Source organism: Lissotriton helveticus, chromosome 5_1 (genome assembly GCF_964261635.1).
Source record: "Lissotriton helveticus chromosome 5_1, aLisHel1.1, whole genome shotgun sequence".
Taxonomy (NCBI): Eukaryota; Metazoa; Chordata; class Amphibia; order Caudata; family Salamandridae; genus Lissotriton; species Lissotriton helveticus.
The window spans coordinates 252569431-252594753 of record NC_136065.1 but is presented as its reverse complement, the minus strand read 5'-3'; the positions used below and the strand labels follow the sequence as shown (position 1 = coordinate 252594753).

The following is a 25323-nucleotide window of genomic DNA, read 5'->3' as shown; positions in this document are numbered from 1 at the left end:
TGTCAATCATCCGCTGGCTCCCATCACTGTCATTGAAATCCCAGTTCTAGCCTCGAACTTAACAGACTGTTTTGTGATTCCAGAAAAGGAGAGCAGTGCATTTGTGAAAGAGCTACTGAATGAACATAACAAGTTCCGGAGTCTACACAGGGCTGGACCACTGCAAGTCAGCACCGGGCTGTGCTTGGAAGCCCAGGCCTGGGCCAACCACCTGATGAGCATCCGAGCCCTGCAGAACAGCGACACCAAGTACGGGGAGAATCTCTGGTACCGCTGGGGCACCGACATCAGCATGCCCACGGGTAGGTAGAGTTTCTATGGAGTCTGGTCTATGGTAATGTGTGGCCTTCTTGAAGACATGTTTCTCTCAGAGTACTCCATAAATACAGCCCAGGTTCACACACTTCAGGTTATTGTCTTTTGCCTTGAACACAGACTGGAGTAGAGAATGTGAGCAGTAGGCAGACAAATAGGTGCCTGATTTAGTGTTTTGTGGATGGGTACTCCATCACAAATGTGAAGTATATCCCGTCCACCTTTGTAAAAAATTCATTATTTACCAAGGCACTGATAATTACGTGGATGGTACATCAGTCGCGTATGTGACAGGGCACCCCGTCTGCCAAACTCTAAATCAGACCCATAGTACTTTTTCTGAAGAATTATAAGAATGTTTCTCAACCAAAGTGTTCTTTAATTTCTGCCCGAGGAATCACTGCCATGTCCTCATCTCTACCCAACTCTGCAACAGTTGATTGTGGAGTTTCACCCCAAATTCGATGCACACCTGAATGTGCATGTGAAAATGCTCAATACGAACCATAATAAAAAAGGTATATTTTTAGATTGCACATTCATTTCAAGGAGTTACTCTGATCTTTTGACACACATGAGATGGGAGCAGATGCACATACACAGCACAAATAGATCCACACACGCAGCTTGCCAACAAATATAGGTACACAGACAGAAGCTCTCAATTGGTTACAAGCCTGATCTGCCAACTTTCACCTTGGAAAGACTATCTCCAGGACTCGCAACAAAAACTGGCATAGGGTCTAAGTAGTGGATCCCTCTAATGATCACATCACTCCCACCCTGATTGAACACCTCTGGCTGACATTGCCACGCCGTACCATCTTCAACACCAGCTGCATCCTTTACAAAACCATCATAACCAGCACCCTACTCATCCTGCAGACAAGCTCAGTATCTTTGGTGGTTCCCAGCACATTCTCAACCTGGAAACCATCAGACTGCAGACTACAAAGTGTTTAAAAAAACAACAAGCCTTTTCCATCAATGTACTCAAGATCTAGATTAACATCCCTGTATCCATTCAGAACCGCCCAACGCTGTTCTACTTTAGGAAACAGTTGTAGTCTCGCCTCTTTACAGAACACTACATCACAGTGCATTAATCGTCCTCCACTTAGGTTTCTCTACTTTTACTCGCCAATTTTAAGCTTACCTTTGACCATATACAGCGCTCCACTGCCTTTTGGATAGGTTTGCGCTGTAGATGTACCACATACATACATACATTCTTTGACAATCCAGCTTGGTTAAGAGCAAATCCTAGCACAGCAAACCAGTCCTCACGTAAGGCAGCTCTTGCAGAGTTATATTTCAGGTGGCCCAAACGAAGTCGGTGCAGATGCAACTGAGTCAGTTGTCAAGCAGAGTTTAGTGAGTGGCGACTCAACATGTTGGTGGGTAGGTTATGGTTTAGAAGGCTAAATAGCATTGCAGTTGGCTGAATGGGTTAATATATAGTGATGAAAGTTGTTATGAGTGAGGGTTGTAGTAAATGACTGATGGTGAATCAGTGGTGCATCCAGTTGGCTTTGTTATGGCTGGGTGCCGATGTGGGTTAGTTGTGTTACTGTGTAATGTCATGAGTGGTTGAGTGATTTGATTAGCTGATCTGAAGTTAGCATGAATACTTATTGTAGCAAGTGGGTGGATGAGTTAAATTGGGAGTATGGGAGGTTGATGCCACAGGCGAGCTGTAAGTAAAAGGTAAAAGATACAGAAACAAATGCAACTTTCTGTCTATTAGGATACATGAGGAAGCCGGTAGCTCCATAAATTCCAGTTGTGAGTTGTCCCAAATATTCACACAGATCTTGATTATTCATTTGTACACAACAAATTTGTTGTGAACCTTTTGGTTTATGATCAGCTTAAACCCTAGTGGTAGCAGGGTGTAGGTTACCATGGTTTTGTTATTTCCTACTACACTGGTTTGGGTTACTTGACCCTAATATTGGTTGTTCCGGATATGCGATTGTGACCTTATCTACCAAAGTGCTCTGCTTTTGAGTTATAAATAAGCTGGGGGTGAGTCAACAGTTAGTAAATGATGTTGAGTGATATGAGTAGATAGGTTTGTGTATGCGAGTGGCAAAGTGCTATATCGGTGTGTGGGTAGTTAGTAAACAAATGGTGAGGCAATGGTGTCTGTGCATAAGTGCTTTCCCCTATAGAGAGGTCATTTAAGTTGTTGTGGCTTTGATGCATAAAGTATAATGGTGCTTTGTAGTGCGGACACGTTTCATGCAATATTTTAATGTAGTAAAAAAGGGGGTTGACAAAGCAATGGCATTTAATCTGTTTTCTGGTGCCGAATCATACAGACAGCATAGAACATATGTTTGAAATGATCTAGAATTCCTAATAGGCCATGCAGTAAAATGCATCTTTAAAATGCCTAAAGAGACAGAGCCACGCAACTGAAGAGCTGTAATATTATGCCACTTAGTTACTGCGACATTAAACGGAGACTCTTGAAAGGCGTGATGTATAAATTAATTCATTGCTAGCAGAAAGAAAATACTCCAAAGAAAAAGGTCATGGCTCTTGAAAATAAAGCAACCGGTTACATAAGCAAGTCATCTCAATGCATATAATGCAGAGCACAGCAAAAGTATTTTTTCAAAACTGACACTGCTGTCAGGTAGATTTAATTTTAACAAGCAAATTCAGGAAAACAACTAAGTGAATTATTCCCTATAATGCTGCCTTTAGCCTTCACCCATTCTACGTCAAAACCACTAATTTTCTTCTTTCCTTCTTACCTCGCTTTCACTCTCAAAGTACAAACAGGAGGAGCTAGCTATATATTCACCATTGTACAAACGACTACTACCATTTTTGGCTAACCCGGCACCAGTGGTTGTGATTGTATTCTTTATAAAAATAATAATTTAAACAAACAAAAATAAAAACCAGGGTACTGATAATGGCAAAATGTTCCTCTTCAGCAGAATTAATGAGATAATGAGCAACAGAACACTGTGTATCTCCTCTACTGACCCACCCACAAGAACACCCTAAACGTACCAACTTCACACCCTTTCACATCTAACCTAGGACCAAGAGCCCAAAGTCTAGCAAACTATCTCACATACTCCCAGCCTTATCATAGGTTTGAGTTGAGAAGGTGAATGGGCAATAAAGATGCCTTTAAATGTTGTCTTGAGCCGGTCACGAGTGCTATGTGTTCCAGAATAGAGGGCAAATGTCAGGCTGTATCGTCTAACAAATTTCTGTTTATTCCTTTAACTTGGGGATTGGTGTTTAAAACATTCTCTAAGTTTGCTGTCAAAGAGAAAATAGTAAAGTGGACTAGTTGACAGTCTTGTTGTGGTGGTAAAGGCCATGTGAAAACCAAGGCCTTAAGCTATCGTTTTTTTTTTGTAACACTCAACAACTTTTAAATACCTGTAAATGAATGATGCAAATGTTTCAAAACATATCAGCATTTAGGAATCCACAAATGGACCACTTGTTTGTAATTCAGAAGTGTGCTGGAAACAGAGTTTTAATAGGATAAAAACAATCAAGACACTTTACTTGGTGATGTTCAAATGATACATATTTGCTGGAACCACATTTCCATACATTATTTGTGCACCATAAAGTTTTAGCAGTAAAACTGCATGTTGGCATTTTGCTTCCATTTCAATGGAAAAGGTTCTGTATGTAAAAGACGGTGCCTCCTTCTGACCTACAATAATGCCTCAATAACGTATACTGTTTATAGTCTGTAGCACACTTCTGTGCATCAATGGGTATCTGCAGTTTACAGCTCACAGAAATGAAACTGCGCAAACAGTAAACTATTTCCATATACAAGTAAAATAAAGAGGGCTGATATATAGCTAGCCAGGGCATTATATAGTAATGTTAACTCCTATCTAACTGATCTGGCCAACAATTATACAAGAACACTAAGTAGTGTACAGCCAATTATAGGTCATGCAAGCTGGTTAATAAGTCCCTTTTCCTGCTTAGTGCTCTTACCCTCACACAAGACCTGTCCACTATGGGTCTTATCCATCACTCAGTACTGTACCAGCCCCTAAACCAGTCATCACCAGCTGAACAGACATGGAATACCTGAAGCGATCTGGCACATAAAGCTGGCCACTCAGAAGACTGCACTCTAGTCCAGCACAGCGGGTACCAATTAACTACATTCAAGGCATGCTGCTTTACATCACACAATGCCACTCAGATATAAGATGCTAATGACATCCGAGCAGATGTACTTCTCTCACCAAACATGCCTGCTCAGACCATATATGGTGAACAAAATATCAGACTGGACACCCAGTGCAGCAACCATATAAATATATTATTCTCATGAAATACCACAAAAAGACCTACGCGGTTGCTCAAAGCTGCACACATACTGAAGGTGAACGATTTTCTCAACCTAATATAATCTTACTTTGAATTGTACTTATGTTGACTGTCTATTTATATATTTACTTACATACCATTGCGTGCCTTCCTCTGATGTGTCTTTAAAACGTACCGTTTGTCCAGAAGTTTGACCTTCTGTCCTGAATTTTGACCCTTTGTCCTGAATTTGCAACAGTGTCAGTTGGTTACCCTTTCTTAGTCACTTCCCACAAATACCTATTGAATGGAAGGAATACGCTTTTTTCCTATTTTAGGGGCGCACAATAAGCATTAAATATTCAGAATAATCCGAAATATCTGTCCAAAAACTGCAAGTCGAGTTTCAAACTCCCGTTGTCAATGCAGGAAGTAGCTGTCTCTTTGGAACACGTTATTATTTATGATTGGTTGCCCTCATGTGGCCAAACTGTATGTTACACTAAATAACCCGTCCTAGCTGACTTCCACTTCACTGGACTAGGACTGTCTCTCCATTTTACGCCAAACTAAAGAAACAGCTGAGACGGTCTCTCCAGATCGGTTGGAAAGAATACCTAATTAATACATAGAATATTATTAAATTGAGGGAAAATGTGTCACGTCGGTGGTCCCTATGGTTGCTGTCGGCACGTATTCAGCAGTGATTGCTTAAGTACAGTGCCAACTCCAAGCATCATATCATGCTCTTGGAATTTGATGGCATGTTTATTGGGGGAGCATTATTATTTTTTTTGTTGCAGATTTATATAGCGCAAACTCGACCCAAAGGTATTGGAGCGCTCTACATGAGCACCAGTTACGTTACACAAGGACACATTAATTTTTTTGGTAGGCACGGGGAGATTAAGTGATTTGCCCAGAATCACAGGATGTGGAGTTGACCCTGAGGATCGAACCTTGGTTTCCCAGTTGGCAGTCTAGCCATCAGACCACATCCTCTTCCCAATGAGTTCTTCTAATGAGTCCTTCTTCTCGATTGCCCAAGGGTGAAGCGCCCATTTCTTACAATGGAAGCACATCCATCTTGGCGCTGATGAAGCTTTCCCTTTCTGGAACTTACAGATTTTCTGTTTGTGCCAATGAGATTGTCTAGAACTTTGCAATACCGCCTTTTAAAACTGAACTACAGACAATGTTTTTTCCCCATTAATCATAAGAATGCCGAAAGTACGAGTGCTGCTGTGCCTGCCTGTGACCTGCTTTGTGTTGTACATCTCTTCCAGTAGCCTATGCTGAGTAACTAACTGTTTTTTTCAGTTAGTCTTACTGAGTTGAGAGGCTGGGCTCAAGCACAGATCATGGACTCGCAGTACAACTTAACAAGAAGGCTCCCTCATCACAAAGTCTGTCTCGGAACAGGTCAAACTCAGAGCAGTAGGAGAAATGAACTTCTGAAAGAGAGACGTGGAGAGGTGGGCTGGTACCCGACATACTGCTGGAGTTCCAGCATGATTGAGTTACAAAAAAATACTTTATTTGCTTGTGTCACACTGTGAACAAGTGGCAGGGGTTTTACAAGAAACAATCAGCACCTCTGTAACCTTTGCAGTGTATTTAGAAACCTAATGTATGTACGTGCTCAATGTAAGGCACTGTGCCACCTATCCAGTGTTACCCTTTATAAGGAAAGAGAATTTTCCCTATATACATAAACTCAATACATATAATACAGAGCACAGCAAAGGTATTTTTTCAAAACTGACTCTGTTGTCAGTCAGATTTAATGTCATCAAGCAAATTCAGAAAAGCAACTAAGTGTACAGAATAATATAGCCCACATGCAAATAAAACAAGTACAGAAATGTCAAAGTAAAGAAGTGTCAGATAAGCTCTTGATACTGTTGACATGGAGGAGTCACGTGGATGCAGACAGCTGACACGTGTTACACTGGATAGGTGGCACAGTGTCTTACATTGAGCACACATATACATTAGGTTTCTAAATACATTGCAAAGGTTACGGAGGGACTTATTGTTTCTTGTAAAACCACTGCTACTTGTTCTCAGTGTGACACAAGCAAATAAAGTCTTTTTTGTAACTCAATCATGCTGGAACTCCAGCAGTATGTTGGTTACCAGCCCACCTCTCCATGTCTCTCTTTCCGAAGTCCATTTCTCCTAGTGCTCTGAGTTTGACCTGTTTCGAGACAGACTTTGTGATGAGGGAAAGTGCTTGTTACATTGTACTGCGAGTCCATGATCTGTGCTTAAGCCCAGCCTCTCAACTCAGTAAGACTAACTGAAAAAAACAGTTAGTTACCCAGGATATGCTACTGGAGGAGATGTTAGACACAAAGCAGGTCACAGCCAGGCGCAACAGCGCACGTACGTTCGGTATTCTTATGATTAATGGGACAAAAAACACATCGTCTGTAGTTCGGTTTTAAAAGGCGGTATTGCAAAGTTCTAGAAAAGACAACCTCATTGGCACAAACAGAAAACCTGTCAGTTCCAGGAAGGGAAAACCTCATCTGCACCAAGATGCATGCGCTTCCATTGTAATAAACAGGCGCTTCATCCTCGTGCAATTGAGGGGAAGGACTCATTAGAAAAACTCATTGGGGAGAGGATGTGGTCTGACGGCTAGACTGCCAATTTTGAAGCTGGGAAAGCAAGGTTCGAGCCTTGGGGTCAACTCTACATCCTGTGATACTGGACAAATCAATCCCTGTGCCTACCAAAAAAATTAGTGTGGCCTTGTGTAACGTAACTGGTGCTCATGTAAAGCGCTCCAATACCTTCGGGTTGAGTTTGCGCTATATAAATCTGCAAAAAGAAAAAAAAACTAATGCGCCTGCTCCCCCAATAAACATGCCATCACATTGCAAGAGCATGATATGATGCTTGGAGCTGGCACTCTACTTAACCAATCACTGCTGAATACGTGCGGACAGCTACCATTGGATGCCACGACCTGGCACATTTCCCCTCTATTTAATAATATTCTATGTATTAATTAGGTATTCTTTCCAACCGAGATGGAGAGAACATCTCAGCTGTTTCTTTAGTCTAGGTGTAAAATTGAGAGACGGTCTTAGTCCAGTGAAGTTGAAGTCAGCTAGGACGGGTTATTAAGTGTAACATACAGTTTGACCACAAGAGGGCAGCCAATCATAAATAATAACGTCATCCAAAGAGGCAGCTACTTCTTGCATTGACAGCGGGAGTTTGAAACTCGTCTTGCAGTTTTTGGGCAAATATTTAATATTATTCTGAATATTTAATGCTGATCATGCGCCCCTAAAATAGGAAAATGGCGTATTCCTTCCATTCAATAGGTATTTGTGGCAAGTGACTATGGAAGGGTAACCAACTGACATGGGTGCAAATTCAGGACAAAGGGTCAAAATTAAGGACAGAAGGTCAAATTTCAGGACAAAAATTCTGGACAAACTGTACTTTTTACAGACACATCAGAGGAAGTCACACAATGGTATGTAAGTAAATAAATAAATAGACAGTCAACATAGGTACAGTTCAAAGTAAGATTATATTAGGTTGAGAAAATTGTTCACCTCACGGTTTTTCAGTATGTGAGCCACTCTGAGCAACTGTGCAGGTCTTTTTGTGGTATTTCATATGAGAATAATATATTTATATGGTTGCTGCACTGGCTAGCCATATATCAGCCCTTCTTATTTTGCATGTAAAAGGAAATAGTTTACTGTTTGGGCAGTTTCATTTCTGTGAGCTGTAAACTGCAGATTCCCATTGATGCACAGAAGTGTGCTACAGACTAGAAATAGTATACGTTGTTCAGGCATTATTGTAGGTCAGAAGGAGGCACCGTCTTTTACATGCAGAACATTTTCCATTGAAATGGAAGCAAAATACCAACATGCAGTTTTACTGATAAAACTGTATAGCACACAAATAATGTGTGGAAATGTGGTTCCAGCAAATATGAATCATTTGAACATCAACAAGTAAAGTGTCTAGGTTGTTTTTATCCTATTAAAACTCTGTTTCCAGGCCACGTCTGAATTACAAACAAGTGGTCCATTTGTGAATTCCTAAATGCTGATATGTTTTGTGTGTTACAAAAAAACTGACCGCTTACAGCCTTGGTTTTCACATGGCCTTTACCACCATAATTAGACTGTCAAGTAGTCCACTTTACTATTCTCTTTTTGGCAGCAAACTTAGAGAATGTTTTAAACACCAATCCCCACGTTAAAGGAATAAACAGAGATTTGTCAAATGATACAGCCTGACATTTGCCCTCTATTATTGAACACATAGCACTTTTGACAAGCTGAAAACAACATTTAAAGGCATCTTTATTGCCCATTCACCTTCTCAACTCAAACCTATGATAAGGCTGGCAGTATGCGTGATAGTCTGCTAGACTTTGTGCACTTGGTCCTAGGTTAGTTGTGCAAGGGTGTGAAGTTGGTACATTTAGGGTGTTCCTGTGGGTGGGTCTGTAGTGGAGGTACACAGTGTTCTATTGCTCATTATCTCATTAAATCTGCTGATAGTTGGTACGTTTAGGGTGTTCTTGTGGGTGCGTCTGTAGAGGAGATACACAGTGTTATGTAGCTCATTATCTCATTAAATCTGCTAAAGAGGAACATGTTGCCATTATCAGTACCCTGTTTTTTGACGTAGAATGGGTGAAGGCTAAAAGCAGCCTAATCAGGATTGATACACATATTCTACATTGCAACTTAGTGAATAAAGTACATGGTAGCAGAGGTGGATCTACCAGATGAAAGCATCTGACCAAGTCTATATGCCTCTTCAACTAAATGAAATGATCTGGACTTCTCCCAAGTAGGCCTACAGTTGAATCAGAACGTTGAAATCCTGCGTTAAGGGCTTTAGTCACAACCGGCTAGAAAGTGAGGGGTGAATTCCTGATGTCCCTCTTATGTCTAATTTCAATATTCAGGCACCTAATTTCTAAATTGTGTAAAGTTCATCCTATTATATAATCATGTTTGAATGGGAAGGTAGAGTGGTTTAATCCTGGGGGGATTAGGACAAACACTGCACGTTATTTTGTTCTGAAAGATGGTTAAGACATCTGTGTACTAGGCTATGTTTTCAGATCACAATGAGTTTAAGAGGGCTTCCATCAATGACATTTGAGGCATACTCATACACCACTGAAGTTTGAATGTCCTCAGAGAGGAGGGGGGTGGAGACAGTTAACTTCTTACACAACAGTAGCTATTTGAAAAGTAATGACACATCCATTAGTATACTCCAATTTCATTATGCCCCACCTGAATCAATCCACTATGTATTGCAGTACTCAGATCATATTTTATTTGTGTCACACCAGCCAGAGTCTACTTACCTATAAACTGTTAATTCACATGCTCATTCATCAGACTCTCCCAAGCACTAATGACTTAAAGACCTCCCTTCAGGATCTATGTTTTGTGTTTACCCTATTATTGTACTCCAAGCTACCTAAAGGCTATCCTAATGCAATTCATTTTAGCCTCACCTACCCTTTTCCAAGCCAATCTAGTTCAACTTAAATACTGCTTTGGCAAGTGTACTCCATTTTGGTGCATATATGCACTAAACAGCCTCTTAAATAGCCCCCATCCATCTCTGAGCTATGCTAAAGTACCGTTTAAAAAATATTATGTGCTGGGCTAGCTCAAAACATATTGTGGCATAACTCAACCAAGACTTGGCACATGTGGAACATCAAGCAGCATCCTACTCATAATAGTGGTCAGAGTAACAACAGTGTTGGCATGCAATAGCAGCCACATCGCACTGTCAACCATCATAAAGAAGGTGGGTCACATTTCACAATCATACCGCTTACCAAGACTAAGTAAGCCTTCGGACAGAGGACTAGGCTCACCACAAAACAATCATATAGAAGCCTAGACAGACAGAGAATTTTCATATACCAGCCTGATCAAGCCATGAATCATCATCATTCAGCAGCTTGAAAACAGAGTGTACCATTTCACAGCAGCCTCCACACACAGTGAACCATGAGACAGCATGCTAGACACAGTAAACCTCTGGACATCACCCTGGTCACTCAAACATCCATATGAGAGTAGCCTGGCAATGCTATTGACCAAATGATCATTAGGAGTCACCAGGCAAAATAAAGCTTGTGCAGTTCCGGAAAGGCAGATTAATAGCCTGCTTCACATTTAACCTTGTAAAAAGGATGTACTGTTGCATCCATTGCAGAATACACCAACATCGCATAAATTATACTCTATGTAAACTGTTGAGGCAGGGTTTGGGCATTTCTTAGAGCAACATGGTTTACAGAGTTTTCTGCAAGCTCGCAAACAAAAGTACTCGCATCCCTGGTTCCTCACCAAACTAGCAGTCATATTTTAAAAACAATTGGGACTGGAAGAGCAAAATAAAGATCAAGTCACACATCTTTTGAGGCTGACACAACTAACTTAACTCAACCAAAGCACTGGCCTTCAGTTTTGTATTAACAGCTGTGTGTTTGCTATAGGGACATAACATACTCTTGCAGCACATGTAAAGATTAAACAAATGTGTGAGTAGATCCAGGCATAGTTTGAAAGGGAGGAGGGCCCTGGGAGTGGGAAGCAGGAGACAAAGAGAGAGGTGATGGTCTACATAATATATAAACACAATGGCTTGTATAGGTGTGAAAGCCAATGCATAGGAAATGTTACTTGAGACCAGGGCCACTGGAATTATTCAATTGTCTGGTCGTTGTTATTTTCGCATTATTACAGATTTTCTGCATTTGCCACATAATCCCTTATGTGCTGCATATTCTGCAGATTGTAGCTCAAATGATTCAAAAGTTACTAAAAACGCAGCAACATATGTTCCGCACAGTGGAAGGCCCTTGGCAGAGAGTGACTGATCACCTTTCTGTTGTTTATTGCTATTTGTGTGTGCTAAACTGGTCCTAATGAAGTGCAGCCTATGCCCAGACAGTGCTCGCAAGTTTAAAAATGGAAAAATAATTAATACTATTACAAAACGTTCTGCATTCCGCCATATAATTTGCCTTTTCTTGCTGCATAATTTGCTCAACCCTGCCTCATAACTTGGCCCTCCCTGGACACATAATTGTAGTGACCCTTCTTAAGACAATGATGACTACAACTTGTAGGCGTCGCATGTTATCCATACTAGTGGGCATGATATATTAACACTATTTAGTCTGGAGACGTATAAAACATAAAATAGTGGTTGGGATTGTGTTCACTAATAAGTAGTTATTTATGTGTTGTTCCACGGCAAGGGAGATAGTCCATTGCCTAATATGAGTGCATGCTTGCGGCACCCCACTAGGTTACAAGATAAGACCTGGACCAAGCATCATCAGGGATAGGCCTAGATTATTGTGATGCCATGGCAAAATACAAGTCAATATACCAGTTTCACATGCAGCTAGGCATTCAGCAGGGCTACAAGCTATTTACCCTGCAAGGGGCATTCTTGTACCAACTCTATCAGTTTCCCATCTCATACTCCTTTTTATTATGAATAGCAAGCTTTTGGTAATTCATTTTCTTTGTTCCTCACCACATTGGTCAGTGAGAGATTCTGGGTTCCCTTTCATTTCCTCTCCATTATGCATAGTATTAATGCATAGCCATGACAACAAAGGACACTGTTTCTTAAAATAGACCACTCATAATGGATTTGCCAATGGTTGTTCCATTATGTTTTAGATGTTAGTTTAGATGATAAATTCAAGTTATAAAGTGCACTCTAAATTATTTAAAAAAAATAACACTGCTCTGAGCACCTGTGAGAAGTTGGCCTAGTATATGATGTCCACAGTTCTGTGGGCACATTGTATCTGTCCAAACAATCCCTTATGGTGGTGGTTGTAAGTCAACCGTATAGACAAGCTATCCTAGAGGTAGCATGGACTAAGTAGCCTTAAAGGCTTAACTCAAGAGGACATGTGGAGCCAGCTGTTTTACCATATGCAGTCCTGTAATATCAAATGAAAGGACACCACACAAGTTATATATTATCAAAATATATGTATTTATTCCTAGAAAAATCCCCACTACTCTTTATGAGCAATGAAGCACAAGCATTTAAATAAAAACACAGTATAACATAGACAAGTTGCACGTTTTGGATGAGGCCGGTGGCCACTCAAACCATATATCAAAAAAGTGGTATAACAATCACTAATCGATCAGGGGTAAGGCCTAGGGCCTTGTGAATCGCTTGGACTACACTGGACTAACAGCAGTTAGGACGGGAGTAGCCCGCGGGATTCGGGTGCAGTGCCTAAAGCACAAGCTTGCACCAATGTAAAGTCAATGGTGCGTAAAAGTTATCGAGTTACAGTTTTAAGAGTCTTCCGACTGGACTAGAAGGACAAAACTTTAGAGTTAGACACTAGAGGTGTAAACCACTACAGGAGCACTGGCGTTCAAGAGTTACCTCACCCACAGGAAGCGGGTGCACAGGTGCAAAGATGTGTCGGGTTTCGTCACGAAGATCTAGGGTGCCTGGAGATGAAGATGCTGCAGGCGTCCAGAAGAGAAGTGTCCGGTGCGATCCAAGGGTGGATCAAAGTTCTAGAGTACCTGAAATCAGAGGGACAGAGTCTGGGTCACTAGCCAGTGACCAGGAAGGAACCAGGTAATGTCGGGCGCAATCAGGTCGATGTCGTGTTGCCTCTCTCCGCTGCCACGTGGTCTCTGGGGCACCGAGGATGTCCTGGAGTGAATCACGAGCTGTCCCACGAAAGCTCTCGCTGTCGGCAGTGTCAGCTTCAAGATCGGAGTCAACAAGCCTTGGCAAAGGCAACCCACGCAGGATTAGAAGATGGCTTAACACTCGGACCAGCAGGGTCTGAGCGGGTGCTCCTTTTCAGGGGAGCGAGGGCCAGTCTGGAGCAACCAGACCAGCTGTGTAAATTCGTAGGTTCGTCGGTTCTGGGGCCACTAGCCAAGGGGCAAGCGACCGGACCAACGCTTAGAGCAGGAAAATGCAAAAGGGCCCCACGCAGCACTCGTCGAGTGTGGAGGGGTGAGCTTTGGTGCAAAAGCTGCTTGGGCTGGAGCTTCTCAAACTCCAATGCACAGCTTCGAGGGGGCCTCGGGTGCTGCACGGTCAGTGCTTCGTGGTTTATCCAAGAGGGCCGCTCCCACGCTTCAGGTCGCCTCCACGGGTCTCAGCTCTGCATAGACTGTGGATCGGGCTGTTGGAAGGCAGGAAAGCTGGCTCTTGTCGACTCTGTCACTCGAGTTCCGGCGGGAACTGCAACAAAGGAAACGTTGAGGTGCTGGATGGTGCCTGTTTGCACAGGGTGGTCACTCCTTGACCACAAGGGAGATTCTTCAGTCTTCCACGTCGAGTGGGATGTCGAAGGGTCCAGAGTTTTGTTTCATAAGTTTCAGTCAGGATAAGCTGATGTGCATTGGCACAGCTCCTACTTTTAAGTCAAATCAAGGGGCTGGATTACCTGCTAGGTCCCTCCTATGGGTGGGACCTGGGAAGGGGGTGGTTACACCCCTTTCCCTTTGTCCAGCTTCGCGCCAAGACTGGGGCAGGAGTGCCCCAGAACCGGTTTGACTGGAATCTGCCCAGGGACACCTTGTGCGCCCCAGGCAGGGTCTAGTTTTTTTCAACCCTCCCTGCTACAATCCACTATCTCCTGTCTGGGGTGGTGTGACACCTCCCTGTGACAGGAAACCCTTTGTCCAGGCATCCTCTGCCAAGTTTCGGTCAGCAGCAGGAGGCCAGACATGTGTCTGTGGCAGCAGCATCCATTTTGTGATGCTGGGGCTCTGGTTAGGATTAACCGCGTTTTCAGTAAAGTAACATGCCTTCTCCCTCTAGAAGGGGGGAATGCTATTCTCATCACCAGGACTGGTGAGGGGATAGTATTCCAATGTGTATGACACCAAACACGACATGTTTTGATAAAGCCAAACCAAAGTTACAATAACCGCTAGGATTATAATGCACTTAAGAGTATATGGTATGGCAGTATCACTGGAACAGCATTAAGGAATTGGTCCCAACACTGCAGTCAGGCTCAGCTCATGCTAGAGCACCATCTCACATAAAACCAAGCACTCTGCCTCCAGGACTGTAAAGGCCTGCCATAGGAGTGACTGATAGGTATATGTGTCCAGATATAGGTTTAGACATAGGTATACTATATCTAAGCAAGGGGTGAGTACACCACCTTGCCCCAGCTGTGGGAACAGCCAGTTGTGTCGATTTAAGTACCAGCCAGGGGTGGCAAAAGATATGCTGCAGCCCCTGGTAGGCCTTGGATGCACCTATGCCCTTGGCACCTATAGTGCACTTGATAGGGGCTGAGAAGGTGTCCAGTACCAAATTGGTTATGTACCTATAGTACATGTCTGTGAATTTAGAGAGAGAACAGCAGGCTGGGGGCCTGATTAGCAGGTCCACAGCCACATTAAGTCAAAACCAGTGAAGCAAAAAGCAAAAATTGGGGTGACCATAAGATAGCAGACCCTACTCTCCTACACAACCCCCCCCCTCCAAACGCAGGGACATTAAACTTAACCGTGACCAGATAAGTCTTCATGTTCTAAGTGGAAGTACCTGGAGAGACCATCTGCATTACCATGGTCAGTCCCTGGGCGGTGCTCCACTGTAAAGTCCATCCCCTGTAGGGAAATGGACCACCTGAGTAGTTTGGGGTTTTCACCCTTCATCTGATTAAGCCACAAGAGGGGCTTATGGTCTGTCTGAATAAGGAAGTGAGTACCAAACAAGTATGGCCTCAGCTTCTTCAGGGCCCAAACCACAGCAAAGGCCTCCCTCTCAATGGCTGACCAACGTTTCTCTCTGGGAGTCAGCCTCCTGCTAATGAAAGCAATGGGCTGGTCTTGACCATCTACATTAAGTTGTGAAAGCACAGCTCCCACCCCCAACTCAGAAGCATCTGTTTGAACATAGAACTGTTTGGAGTAGTCAGGACTCTTAAGGATTGGTGCAGAGCACATGGCCTTCTTCAGGTCATCAAATGCCCTTTTGACAGCTAACTGTCCACTGAACCTTTTTGGGCATCTTCTTGGATGTCCGATCATTCAATGGTGTCACAATGGACCCATAGTTCTTTACAAATTTTCTGTAATACCCAGTCAGGCCCAAGAAGGCTCTGACTTGTGTCTGGGTAGTTGGAGGAGCCCAGTCCTGTATGGCCTGGATCTTGCTCTCCAATGGTTGAACTTGACTCCCACCTACTAGGTGGCCCAAGTACACAACCTTGCTCTGCCCTATCTGGCACTTGGTAGCCTTGATAGTCAGGCCTGCCTTTTGCAGGGCCTCCAGAACCTTCTTCAGGTAGATCAGGTGATCCTCCCAGGTAGAGCTAAAGACTGCAATATCATCTAGATATGCTGCACAAAAGTCATCCAACCCAGAAAGGACTTGATTCACCAACCTTTGGAAGGTGGCAGGTGCATTCTTCAAACCAAAGGGCATCACCACAAACTGATAATGTCCCCTGGGGGTAGAGAATGCTGTTTTGGCTTTAGACTCCTCAGCTAACCTGATTTGCCAATAGCCAGCTGTCAAATCAAATGTGCTCAGAAATTTGGCAGAAGCCAACTTATCAATGAGCTCATCTGCCATTGGAGGGGGATGAGCATCTGTCCTAGTGACAGCATTGAGACCTCTAAAGTCCACACAAAATCTCATTTCTCTCTTTCCATCTTTGGTATGAGGTTTTGGCACAAGGACTACTGGGCTGGCCCAGGGGCTCTCTGATGGCTCAATCACTCCAAGGTCTAACATTTTCTGCACCTCAGCCTTTATACAATCCCTGACATGGTCAGGTTGCCTGTAGATCTTATTCTTCACAGGCAGACTGTCACCAGTGTCCACCTCATGGGTGCACCAGTTAGTTTGACTGGGTGTAAGTGAAAACATGTGTCTATGGGCTTGCAAAACCTGTCTGCAGTCCATCTGTTGCTGGTCAGTGAGGCTGCCTGCCAAGGCTACTCCATCAACTGAGCCATCATCAGGGCTTTGGGAAAGCAGGTCTGGGAGAGGGTCACTCTCTTCCTCCTGATCCCCATCTGTAGCCATGAGCAAGCCCATGTCTTCCCTGTCAACAAATGCTTTAAACCTGTTTACATGGAGCACCTTGTGGGGGCTCCTAGGGGTGCCAAGGTCCACCAAGTAGGTGACCTCTCCCTTCTTTTCCTGTATGGTGTGGGGTCCAGACCATTTGTATTGGAGGGCTGCTGGGGCCACTGGCTCCAACATCCACACCTTCTGCCCTGGCTGGTACTCAGTCAGAACAGCCTTTTGGTCATGCCAAGCTTTCTGTAATTCTTGGCTGGCCTCCAGGTTTTTGGATGCTTTCTCCATGTACTCAGCCATCCTGGAGCGGAGACCAAGTACATAGTCCACAACATCAAGTTTAGGCTTTTTGAGAGGTAACTCCCTACCTTCCTTCACAAGACACAATGGACCCCTCTCAGGGTGGCCAAACAAAAGTTCAAAAGGGCTGTAGCCAACCCCCTTCTATGGGACCTCTCTGTAAGCAAAGAGTAAGCAGGGTAAAAGGATGTCCCATCTACGCCTGAGCTTTTCAGGTAATCCTTTTATCATTCCCTTCAGGGTCTTGTTGAATCTCTCCACAAGCCCATTGCACTGAGGATGATAGGGTGTGGTGAACTTATAGTTCACTCCACACTCCTTCCACATTGCCTTTAAGTATCCAGACATAAAGTTAGTACCTCTGTCTGAAAGTACCTCCTTTGGAAAGCCCACTCTGGAGAAAACTCCAAGTAAGGCCCTTGCCACAACAGGAGCTGTTGTGGTCCTCAGGGGAATTGCCTCTGGGTACCTGGTGGCATGATCCACTACCACCAGGATAAATCTGTGCCCAGACGCTGTTTGGGGATCCATTGGTCCAACAATGTCAATCCCAACTCTCTCAAAGGGCACCCCCACCACAGGTAGCGGTATAAGGGGGGCCTTTGTGGTGCCACCTGATTTGCCACTGGCTTGGCAGGTGACACAGGAGCGACAAAACTCCTTGGCATCTTCTGACATGTGAGGCCAGTGAAAGTGAGGGACAAGCCTGTCCCAAGTCTTGTTCTGGCCTAAGTGTCCTGCAAGGGGAATATCATGGGCCAAGGTTAGAAGGAAGCCCCTAAATTGCAGAGGTATAACCAACCTCCTGGTTGCACCAGGCTTGGGGTCTCTAGTCTCTGAATAAAGGAGCCCATCATCCCAACACACTCTATGGGTACCTTGAGCATTCCCTGCAGCCTCAGCAGCAGCTTGCTGTCTGAGGGGTTCAAGTGAAGGGCAAGTCAACTGAGCCTGCCCCAGGTCTGGCCTTCAGGGTCCCCCTGTCCCCAGAAACTCAACCTGATCAGGTTCAAGCTCTTCAGAGACAGTCTCCTCTTGGATCACAGAATCACCCTCCTGTGAGGTCTGATCCTCAACCTGGGGCAAGTGGGAAGGCACTGCCTTGACCCTCTTGCTCCTCCTCTTGGGTTGTGGTTGGTCTATTGTTCCAAGATCCACCACAGGTTCAGGTAGGCACTTCTAGGCCTGGGACCTGGTTACAGCAAGGACATGGGCTGAAATCCCTAGCATTTCTGCATGAGTCCTGTACTCCTTCTGACCATAAGGATTCCTCAAGATCATTGCCCAACAAACAATCAACTGGGAGGTCTGCACTACCAACAACTTTCTTGAGGCCAGTTACCCCTCCCCAGGAGAAGTTAACAACAGCCACACTATGTGTAGCAGTGGCATTGCTAGCGTTGGTCACTAGGTAATTGTCACCTAGTATCATCTGTTCAGGGTCCACAAAGTTAGGTGTCACCATAGTGACACTGACACAAGTGTCCCTGTAGGCCTGAGCCAGCTTCTCATTAATTAAAGGCGTCTGCCTGTACTTGCCCAGGTTACTAGGACTTATAGTAGAGGACATGGCTATGTCCCCCTCACAGATCAGAATTACCTGAGTAAGGATCCTGACTAAGCCAGTCTCCACCTCAGATCCCAGGGTTAACCCTAATATCCCCTTGGGTTGTGCACTACCACTGCTAACTGTACTAGGGGGTGCAGGTGTCTTAGGGACTGCAGTGGTAGGAGCTGGGTTTCTCTTAGTGCATTCACTTCCCCAATGAGAAGTGGACTTGCAAAAGTTGCACCAAGGTTTCTTTGGGCCATCATTCTTCTTTTTCTTGTTACCATTTTGGGAACCATCCTCCTTATTACTATTTTGGGGGCCTGTAGAAGACTTCTGGTCTTTTTCTTTCTTTTCTCCACCCTTCTGGTCTGCTTTCTTCTGATCACCTCCTTGGTTCTGGGGTTTCTGCTTAACACTTGTTCTGACCCATTTGTCTGCCTTCTTTCCCAATTCTTGGGGAGAGGTCAGATCAGAGTCTACAAGGTGTTGATGCAACAGCTGGTTTGTACAGTTATTAAGGATCTGCTCTATCATTATAAGATTGTACAATCCTGTATAGTCTGAAACGTTACTTCCCTGCAACCAACCCTCCAGAGCCTTAGTGGCACAATCAACAAAATCAGTCCAGTCTTGAGTCTGTGCTTTTTGGGTGTCTCTGAACAACAACCTGTATTGCTCAGTGGTTAGGCCAACCCCTTCAATAAGAGCCCTCTTCAAGACAGAGTAGTTTTTATCATCCTCAGGTCTAACTGTGAGGAGCTTATCTCTCCCTTTCTCAGAAAAGGAGAGCCACAAGATTGCTGCCCACTGATCTTGGGGGACCTGCTGTACCATGCAAGCCCTGTCAAGAGCAGTTATCCATTTGTGGATATCATCCCCATCTCTGTAGGGGGGCACAATCTTACTCAGGTTTCTATGATCATAGGACCTGTCTTTATCTCTTGGGATAATGCTGCCACCAGTGGGGGTCTCCCCACTCAACTTCTGTTCTCTTGCAAAAGCTAGTCTAGCTTGGGCCAGGTCTAATTCCTCTCTTTCTATTTGGAGATTAACTGCTCTCATCCTGGCCTTATGCTCTCTTCTTTGAGGGGAAGTCATTCCTCTCTGTGATTCTCTTGAGGCACTAGAAATGTGAGAATCCCTGGAAGGGCTTCTCTCTCTCCTATTGCCTGGGAGAATTTGTTTATGTACTCTGGGGAGGTACTGGCCCTCTCCATTTCCATGCAGGTCCAAGTTGGCTTGGCTAAACCTTACCACTGGTACCTGGCTAACCCCTTGATCATGATCTGACTCTTCACCTTCTGATTCAGGGTCTACCTCCTCATTTTCTATTTCTGGGGAGGTGTTCTAAGTATCTATGGGGTTCACTCCATCTCCTAATCCTGAGGGAGCTACTCTAGCTTTCTCAAGGTCATCCTTTTCTAGGATGGCCACCATGATAGGAATGGTAGGGTTGTGACCCTTTCTCAGCTTCCTTGCAGTGCACAAGGCACTCAAGTCTCTGTGGCTGAATTTGTCAAAGTTGGAGGTTGCCTGTGGAGGATCAACCGTCACAGGTAGAGAGCCTGTAGCTTCACCTGTGCCAGACATGACTCTAGTGTGGTGTAAGTGATGCACCTACCTACACTAAGTGTTTTCCTACTGTAACTTGCTAGTGAGTTGTAGTCAGGGTGTGCTAAGCCCTTCTACCTACAACTGCTAAGTTCAGTAGAACTTAAATATGCTAAGCTTTTATTTATATGTACCTATGGTACTTAATGTGATCTTTCAATTTGATAAAAGATTGCAAAGGTAAAACAACAGCAAGCTCAAATCCCTACCGCTGCTCAACAATGTGAGAAGTTGGCCTGGTATATGATGTCCACAGTTCTGTGGGCACCTTTTATCAGTCCAAACAATCCCTTATGGTGGTGGTTGTAAGTCAACCTTATAGACAAGCTATCCTAGAGGTAGCATGGACTAAGCAGCCTAAAAGGCTTAACTCAAGAGGACATGTGGAGCCAGCTGATTTACCATATGCAATCCTGTAATATCAAATGAAAGGACACCACACAAGTTATATATTATCAAAATATATGTATTTATTCCTAGAAAAATCCCCACTACTCTTTATGAGCAATGAAGCACAAGCGTTTAAATAAAAACACAGTATAACATAGACAAGTTGCACGTTTTGGATGAGGCCGGTGGCCACTCAAACCATATATCAAAAAAGTGGTAAAACAATCACTAATCGATCAGGGGTAAGGCCTAGGGCCTTGTGAATCGCTTGGACTACACTGGACTAACAGCAGTTAGGACGGGAGTAGCCCGCGGGATTCGGGTGCAGTGCCTAAAGCACAAGCTTGCACCAATGTAAAGTCAATGGTGCGTAAAAGTTATCGAGTTACAGTTTTAAGAGTCTTCCGACTGGACTAGAAGGACAAAACTTTAGAGTTAAACACTAGAGGTGTAAACCACTACAGGAGCACCGGCTTTCAAGAGTTACCTCACCCACAGGAAGCGGGTGCACAGGTGCAAAGATGTGTCGGGTTTCGTCATGAAGATCTAGGGTGCCTGGAGATGAAGATGCTGCAGGCGTCCAGAAGAGAAGTGTCCGGTGCGATCCAAGGGTGGATCGAAGTTGTAGAGTACCTGAAAGCAGAGGGGACAGAGTCTGGGTCACTAGCCAGTGACCAGGAAGGAACCAGGAAGGAACCAGGCAATGTCGGGCGCAATCAGGTCGATGTCATGTTGCTTCACTCCACTGCCACGTGGTCTCTGGGGCACCGAGGATGTCCTGGAGTGAATCACCATCTGTCCGACGAACGCTCTCGCTGTCGGCGGTATCGGCTTCAAGATCGGAGTCAACAAGCCTTGGCAAATGCAACCCACGCAGGATTCGAAGATGGCTTAACACTCGGACCAGCAAGGTCTGAGCAGGTGCTCCTTTTCAGAGGAGCGATGGCCTGTCTGGAGCAACCAGACCAGCTGTGTAAATTCGTAGGTTCGTCGGTTCTGGGGCCACTAGCCAAGGGGCAAGCGACCGGACCAACGCGTCGAGCAGGAAAATGCAAAAAGGCCCCACGCAGCACTCATCAAGTGTGGAGGGATGAGCTTTGGTGCAAAAGCTGCTCGGGGCTGGAGCTTCTCAAACTCCAATGCACTGCTTCGAGGGGGCCTCGGGTGCTGCACGGTCAGCGCTTCGTGGTTTATCCAAGATGGCCGCTCCCATGCTTCAGGTCGCCTCCACGGGTCTCAGCTCTGCATAGACTGTGGATCGGGCTGTTGGAAGGCAGGAAAGCTGGCTCTTGTCGATCTCTGTCGCTCGCGTTCCGGCGGGAACTGCAACACTGGGGTGCTGGATGGTGGCTGTTTGCACAGGGTGGTCACTTCTTGACCACAAAAGAGATTCTTCAGTCTTCCACGTCGAGTGGGATGTCAAAGGGTCCAGAGTTTCGTTTCATAAGTTTCAGTCAGGATAATCTGATGTGCATTGGCACAGCTCCTACTTTTAAGTCAAAGCAAGGGGTTGGTTTACCTGCTAGGTCCCTCCTATGGGTGGGACCTGGGAAGGGGGTGGTTACACCCCTTTCCCTTTGTCCAGCTTCGTGCCAAGACTGGGGCAGGAGTGCCCCAGAACCTGTTTGACTGGAATCTGCCCAGGGACACCTTGTGCGCCCCAGGCAGTGTCTAGTTTCTTTCAACCCTCCCTGCTACAATCCACTATCTCCTGTCTGGGGGGGTGTGACACCTCCCTGTGACAGGAAACCCTTTGTCCAGGCGTCCTCTGCCAAGTTTCGGTCAGCAGCAGGAGGCCAGACATGTGTCTGTGGCAGCAGCATCCATTTTGTGATGCTGGGGCTCTGGTTAGGATTAACCGCGTTTTCAGTAAAGTAACATGCCTTCTCCCTCTAGAAGGGGGGAATGCTATTCTCATCACCAGGACTGGTGTGGGGATAGTATTCCAATGTGTATGACACCAAACACAACATGTTTTGATAAAGCCAAACCAAAGTTACAATAACCGCTAGGATTATAATGCACTTAAGAGTATATGGTATGGCAGTTTCACTGGAACAGCATTAAGGAATTGGTCCCAACACTGCAGTCAGGCTCCGCTCATGCTAGAGCACCATCTCACATAAAACAAAGCACTCTGCCTCCAGGACTGTAAAGGCCTGCCATAGGAGTGACTGATAGGTATATATGTGTCCAGATATAGGTTTAGACATAGGTATACTATATCTAAGCAAGGGGTGAGTACACCACCTTGCCCCAGCTGTGGGAACAGCCAGTTGTGTCGATTTAAGTACCAGCCAGGGGTGGCAAAAGATATGCTGCAGCCCCTGGTAGGCCTTGGATGCACCTATGCCCTTGGCACCTATAGTGCACTGGATAGGGGCTGACAAGGTGTCCAGTACCAAATTGGTTATGTACCTATAGTACATGTCTGTGAATTTAGAGACAGAACAGCGGGCTGGGGGTCTGATTAGCTGGCCCACAGCCACATTAAGTCGAAAACCAGTGAAGCAAAAAGCAAAAATTGGGGTGACCATAGGATAGCAGACCCTACTCTCCTACAGCACCTGAGATAGGGAGGGAGAGAATCAAGAAAGGAAATGGACTTGCAAATTAGTTTGCGTACAAAAATAGAATACATTTGAGAAGCAGAATAAAACTGATGTACCAATGGAAACAGGTGGAACGTGACAAATATTAATGAGAAACGTTTGATAGACGAGTGTGTAATGCTTGGTAAAACAGAAACTTAATAAATTGATGTTAGTGATTCACTAATCACAACACGTTGATAAACGTAGGGTGGAGAAATGAAAGGGGAAGTTGTGTGTGATAAATGACTTAAACACAGAAAAATGTTGGATACGGGAGAGGGGCTGGACACTTACCTTTTGGTAAATCTGTACAATGAGTTAAGTAGAAACATGTTAATACATGAGTGATAGACATCCATCTCTCAGGATTTTAGAAACAGCCACCCTTTTCCTTTTGCCTAAGAGGGCTGTGACAACATCAGGTTTTAACTTTAAGTGTCTGCTGTGTTGTTACCACTTCTAAACTATTTCTCCTAATTTGTTGCAGGGAAGGAAGTGGCCGAATCCTGGTACAACGAGATCGTGAAGTATAACTTTAGCACCCCTGGGTTCCAAAATGGAGCTGGTGAGTGTGCGACTCCGTGTCGTAAGGAGGGGCTGAGCCGGGTCCGGGTTGGGCAATGACGTGTGGGAGACTCACTTTAGAACATGGGGACAAGTTTTGCCTTTAAAGGGGTTTAGCTCAGACCAACAGCAACATTATTTTAATCAGGACATTTATGACGTGCAAAACCTTACTAGGTTGAGTGACATAGCAAATGAATGCTAAGTACTGGAAGCGTGCAAAGGGGATGCCTCAAGGCTGCAGCTTGCACAGGTGCAAAGTTACCATGTATAATGCAGTCCTTTACTGGGGTGACTGCTGCTCAAGGTCAGAGGCAGGCAATCACTCAGTGTTGCTGTGGGGACAGCAGGACGACTGGAAGAGTAAGAGGGAGGAGGTAGGAATCTGAAACACAGATCAGTGAGGAGGGACAGGCTTTCGAAGCCATAGGAGAGGAGTACAACTGCATGTAGTCACACCATAAAGTCCCTAAAGTGGTGCAAAGTAGGATGGGGGGTTTAAAAGCCACTGAAGCTATTGGTCTTCTCCTAATGAGCTCAAAGAGAGATGTAACACTGTAAGAAGGAGAAGTGTGGCTCAGGGGTTAGAGGCAGCAGACCCGGAAGCTGAGATCGGTCCTGGACCAGGGTTCAATTCCCCGCCCCGGCGGGTCTTGGGCTAAAAATTCCACGGACTCGATAATTCTCGCCCAGTGCCTCCTCGACTCACGGGTTCACACTCTGCGACTCTGGGCAATAGCTTGCTTAATCTCCACAACGGCCCCTCGCGGCGGGATGTCTGGCTTTCACCTTGTGGATACCCTGCTATCTCACAGGGGAATACCAGGAAGGGTTCCCTAAGCAAGCGCCGGGAAACCCACTGCGGGTAGCTGTGCGCTATATAAGCTCAACTACATTTACATTTACATACATGTAAGACGAATACCCAGGTGTGTAGGGAGAATTAAGACAAGTGGAAATATTGCAGAATGCATTACAACATTGTACTTCACCTGCGAGGCTGTTTCTGAGGTGCTGTGTCGGTGTCAATAAGCCACATCTGAAGCACTGGGTCTATTTTGAAATTTTTTGTGCGTGGTGTTGTTTCCAGTTGCAGAGATCACATTCAATTTATAGTTTTCCATTCAGGGGAAAATACCGGGACTATTGTATCCAGTTCTGGTGGCTCCATTTGGAATATTGTGTCCTGTTCTTGAGTCAATATCTAACGTATTGTGCCTTGTTCTGGGTGCCCCATCTGGAGTGCCATGTCCATTTTCAGAGAGACGCATCAGGAGTATAGTTGCCCTTTTGTAAGTTTTTGATTTGAGTTTTAATGCTTATTGGGGGATTTGCTTGGAGTGTATGCAATTTAAGAGTCTTTATCTTGAGATCGCCATGCAAAGACTGATTATCAAAATGGTGAGTGCTTTAAAATAGTCCTAGAACGAGTGTCGTATGAATAGAAGCTCAAGACTGTAAACACATATACATTAACATAAAGGACGATGTGGAAAGGATGGACATTACAATTCTATTAGGGGCTAATTAGAATGTGAAGCTTTTGTTATCAGAAGGCTACTTTAACCAGAGAAAGTGAGCACCACTGCCTCCAAC

The 25323-nt window shown here is 44.7% G+C and overlaps 1 protein-coding gene across 2 annotated transcripts in view; it reads left to right on the top strand.

The window, feature by feature from the left end:
* The window catches only part of LOC144754405 (uncharacterized), a 558704-nt gene that overhangs the window by 530554 nt on the left and 2827 nt on the right, over positions 1 to 25323 (top strand). For both annotated transcript variants that reach the window (XM_078642133.1, XM_078642134.1), the window contains exons 16-17: positions 84 to 302; positions 23651 to 23728. In XM_078642133.1, coding sequence (XP_078498259.1) covers positions 84 to 302; positions 23651 to 23728 — 297 coding nt within the window. The remainder of the gene's footprint in view (positions 1 to 83; positions 303 to 23650; positions 23729 to 25323) is intronic.